This window comes from Petaurus breviceps, unplaced genomic scaffold (assembly GCF_028583685.1).
Source record: "Petaurus breviceps papuanus isolate PSGF00001 unplaced genomic scaffold, PetGlider_PUasm1.0 208, whole genome shotgun sequence".
In the NCBI taxonomy this organism is placed as follows: Eukaryota; Metazoa; Chordata; class Mammalia; order Diprotodontia; family Petauridae; genus Petaurus; species Petaurus breviceps.
Window position 1 is genome coordinate 26,626,274 of NW_027185852.1, and position 4,729 is coordinate 26,631,002.

The 4,729-nt window shown below is 46.3% G+C and overlaps 1 protein-coding gene across 1 annotated transcript in view; it reads left to right on the forward strand.

The window, feature by feature from the left end:
* The window catches only part of LOC138165203 (cytosolic carboxypeptidase 6-like), an 826,089-nt gene that overhangs the window by 501,053 nt on the left and 320,307 nt on the right, over window positions 1-4,729 (forward strand). The window contains exon 4 of the mRNA XM_069093324.1: window positions 842-1,058. Coding sequence (XP_068949425.1) covers window positions 842-1,058 — 217 coding nt within the window. The remainder of the gene's footprint in view (window positions 1-841; window positions 1,059-4,729) is intronic.

Here is a 4,729-nt window from a genome sequence, read left to right on the forward strand (position 1 = left end):
CCAGCCTCCTCCCCATCCCTGGGAGCGCTCATTCCTTGGGTTGTGGTGGCCGTTAAGGCCCCCATTCCAGCTTTCACATCCTTGGCATTTGCTCGATGCCACAGTTCTCGACCTTTTTGGTTCTGAGTATCCCTTTTCAATGTCAAATAATTCCTGGGACTCTTACACGAAAGTGACTTCTCTGACAATATGATGGTATGAGGCTAGTCTGAACTGGCAGACGCTTTTGAATGGCTTTGAATTTTACTTGTCCCAAATGGCATCTGTGCACATGGATGAAAAATAACACACTTGTGTGTTATATACCTGTGTGTGACCAAGACACATCATCCATTCAGTTCCCTGAAGGTATGCTTGCTTATGCTTCACACTGAGTCAAGCTGTATGTTTTGTTAGAGCTAAATAATGCTCTTAAAGAGTGTTTGGATTCGTGGCCCCCTTGTTGAACAACTCCCTAGCCTGGGATCCGCTGTCTCTGTCTCTACCTTGAACATTATGGGCTATGTGCTCTAAGGTCCCTCCACCTCTGACATACCCTGTTCTCTGTTCTAAAGCCCTTGCTAGTTCTGGCCTTTCCTCTTGTATGTTGTTAAGGGTCTTCCCATTCCGGCACTCTCTGTTCTCTCTTCTGAGATCTGTTCCAGCTCCATATTCCATGCCCTTCCTCCCCCTCCAGCTCTGACATCCTAAAGCCTTGCTTTGCTCTGACAAGTATGGTTCCATCTTTCTTTGACTGCTCCATGAACGGTTTTCTAAGCCTGGGCATCCAGTCTCATTTTCCTCACTGCTCAGCCTGAACAAGAGTTGGATGCTCTCATATTTCTTCTTTTGTTTCTTTCAGGCAACGACTGCCACCAAAAAATGTTTATTATTACCGCTGCCCAGACCATCGCAAGAACTACGTTATGTCCTTTGCTTTCTGCTTTGACCGGGAAGATGACATTTATCAGTTTGCATATTGCTACCCATACACATACACACGATTCCAGCACTATCTCGACAGCCTGCAGAAAAGAAACATGGACTACTTCTTCCGGGAGCAGCTGGGAGTGAGTGTGGTAAGTCCCACATGTTTTCTCCTGTTACCTCAATCAGGGAGGCAAGGCAGCTGGATTGTAAGGGCTGTAAGCCATCAATGCCAACGTTGTTGAGAAGGGCACTGGCCTCTCTTCCGCTCTGAGGTGGCCTGCAGATTGCAAAGAGAAGTGGAGGGACTATGAACCTCAGTGTGGGTATTTGTTCTAGAATAATCTATTCTGTTGCAGTTACAGTGATGGGAAAGGGGGGGGGAAGGGAGAGAGAGAGGAAGAGACAGAGAGAGAAAGGGAGAGGGAGAGAGAAAGAAACAGAGACAGAGGACCAAGTGATATTTCAGTTGATCAAAACACTGTTGTTTGGAGTGTAGGGTTAGGTTTTATGGAGAGGTCTTGTTATTTGTGCAGCTTTTTCTCCTGTGACCAGATTCCCTTGTGACGGGCATACCTGGGGAGTGTCTTGTCCATCAGACTATACTTTGTGCTGCCTGAGGTCTTAGGTGTAGAGGACACTTAAGGTCTGGGCATTGATGATTGCGTATCGAGGTCAGTTATTTTCTGTACTTTTAATTATTCTCTTTGGTAGGCCTGTGGGGTCCCAGTTTTGTCAATGTATGTGTAGGGTCACTTGTGGGTGTCAGTCTTGAAATTCCTATACCCTGTTCTCTCAACCCATGACAAAGTACCTAAGAAGTCATATTATTAAGTGCTAGTGATGGGGTGGGAAATATCTTATTATGACAGAGTAGTATAGACAACTGCTGGTGTGCAGAGCAGGCTTATCTAATCAAGGACATTGTCTAGGCTGTATGTGACACTTTCCTTATCCTGGTGACTCTCCCTCATAGAAGGAGGTAGGATTCAGAGCTATGCCTTCATGTGTTTCTAGCCAGACCAATCTGGAGCTGCTCCCCTCCAGTGACCACTGCACCCCTGAGCATCCACCCCGCTGGGTGTCCCCTCTCTCCCTGGGACACAGATGAAGAGGTCTGTTTCTCTCAGACCAAGGATAGATACATATTCTAGAAGACAAGGGAGGCACATATGTATGTGTTCACACATGAGGGAGAAACAGAGAAAACAGCACAGAGGCAGGGCCTATGAGAACATACACAAGGGCAGACAGAGTGCCTTTGATATCTGAGAGACAGACGAGCAGAGAGGCAGAGGCAAAGAGGCAGAGAACACAAGACAAAGGTAGGGTCTATGAGAGTGCACACAAGGGCAAAGTCCCATTACTATATTCAATGGTCCCATGCCCTATACACCCAGAGATACTGGGTCTCTGTCCTGCTGGCTTCTATGAGGATCATCTTGCTGCTTCCAAGGAAGCTGATCCAAAGCCTTGGTTCCAGCGGGTCCACTAAAGGGTGCTTGTTGGCTTGGCCCTTTCTGTCCTCATGCCTCTAGAGGCCAGTCAGGGCTGCCTCCCAGACCTCACATCTGCTCATTCAGTCATGAATCACTTTCCCAAGGCACAGATTGGACCATGCCACTCCCCTGGTCACAATTATTTTAATGAAAGAAATTAGAATATTTATTGCTTAAATTACAACTATAATGAGCCTGCTGATATTTATATTGTGCTTCAAGGTTTTGAACCACTTTATGCACATCCCCTTAATTGCTACTCACAACAATTTAAACACAAATTCATTTTCCAGGCATTTCCCGCGTCTTTGAAACTTCTTTGACCACATATGAAAGCTCCCGTTTTAATGAACCAGATTGATGGAATTCTTGCCTATAAGTTACATGTAACCCAGACAGTATTTCTTTTTTTACCTCTATGAAAGCCCCTCCTTGTAGCATGGAGGCCACCCTAGCTCTTGAAGGCTCTGTTACTGGAGAAATTCTCGAAGACCAGCTGCCGAGATGTGGAGGGGCTGTAGCCTTGTGTTAACAGAGGCAGGGCCTGTATACATGGAGTTAGATTCTTGAAGCATCGAGGTCCATTCATTTCAGACCCAACAAATGACCAGTAGCCCATCCTCGGCAAGCTCGTTGTAGTTTCTTGAAACTCGAAGGCATTGCAGAGCTCATTGTTAGCGTATCCGTTAGAAAATATAAAAGCTGCTTTCTTTCAGAGCTGATGGTAACTCATCAGTGACGCCCCATTTTCCAGAGGTTAAGTGCAGATGTCCTGGCCTGGCATTTAAGGCTCTCGAGAGCCACCTGCCTTTCCAGTTGTGTTCCATGGGTCCCTCCTTCACGCCATGGATATGCCCTGAACTCAGTCATCCATTTCCTGTCTAGCATCTGCTCTTCCTCTGTCCAAGCCTTTTGGGTATTCACTACCAGTGTCTGCCATTTTTCCAGCTCTGATCTTCTGGGGTTCCATGATCTCATCAGGAGAATGATTCTTCTGGCAGATTGTAAAAGAGGGATCAAGGTGGGTGGGATCAAGTCAAGGTGGGTGGGATCAAGTCCCTGTGGGTAGTGAGGTAGGCAGAGCCTTTTAGGCTAGGGTGAGCTCCGAGACTGACCTTCCTAGAGGCAGGGCCACTCCTCCCCATGATCCTGCAATGCACCCTTTTTAGGGATGAACAATTCTTACTTCCAAAGGAGCCAGAAAAGGCTGTAATTAGTTAATCCCCCTTCTAATTTGGAGGCACAATAATTACAAGATGAGAGGGTAAACAAGCAAACAGCCAGCTTGGGGTAGGGTGGGAAGGAGGCGGAGATGCAGGGGCTGGAACCAGACAGCTCTTCATTGCCAGCTGTGGAAATGAAGAAACATGTGCTCATCCCTCTCTGAGACAGAAGCAGTGCCCACAGGCCCTTCTCCTGGCATCCTGGGGCCTCAATAATCCACAGTCTTCCTTTCCAGCCTTTCCCTTCATTTCTCCTTTCCATGCCCTCAGAGTCTGACCAGGCTGGGAACAAGCTTCTCCCTCTTCTTGTCCTGGCATTTACTTCTGGCCTGCATTCAGACAGGCCTCCCATTCAACTGCCTTGCTCACTGTCTCTTAAAAGCCTTTTCTTCCTTGAGGGCTCATCTCCCCCTTGAATCCTCCTGCATGATTCTGTTCCTGATTCCTCCATTTCTCTCCCATTTAGAAGTGATTCTTGCACTTCGAATCTCTTGTCCCTTGGATTGACCCCTTTTTCTAAGGATACCTCACATTCTGACATGTTAATTGTATTATAATTATCTAATAATTAAAACCCTTTTGGGCCCGAGGGCTGGATTACCATCCCCTCTCCCTCTCTAATAAAGGGCCTTCTTCTCTAGATCCATGCACAGGGTAACCAGGATCAGTCCCTGGAGAGCCTTACAGCCTCCACAAAGGGTCAGGGTCTTGTCCTTAACTCTCCATTCTCTCACCCTGACATTCTAGTGAAGACTTACTTATAGCTTAGGTTCAGCTCATTCCTTGGTTCTCCTCAGAGCAGGAAATAGAAAGGTATTCCTGTACTTAATGTACTCTAGGAATCAGGTATGGGACAGCTATTTCTTTGTTAAAAGTTGTATTGCTGTGCTTTTTTTTTACATTATAATCATTTAGTCTTATAACAAAGTGAAACAGTAAAATTAATTATGTAGTGACTTCATCTGAAAGTGCATGCAACATTTCATACCTGTAGGATTTCTCTCTGTCTCTCTCTGTCTCTCTGAATCTCTCTGTCTCTCTCTGTCTCTCTGTCTCTCTGTCTCTCTCTCTGTCTCTCTCTGTCTCTCTCTGTCTCTCTCT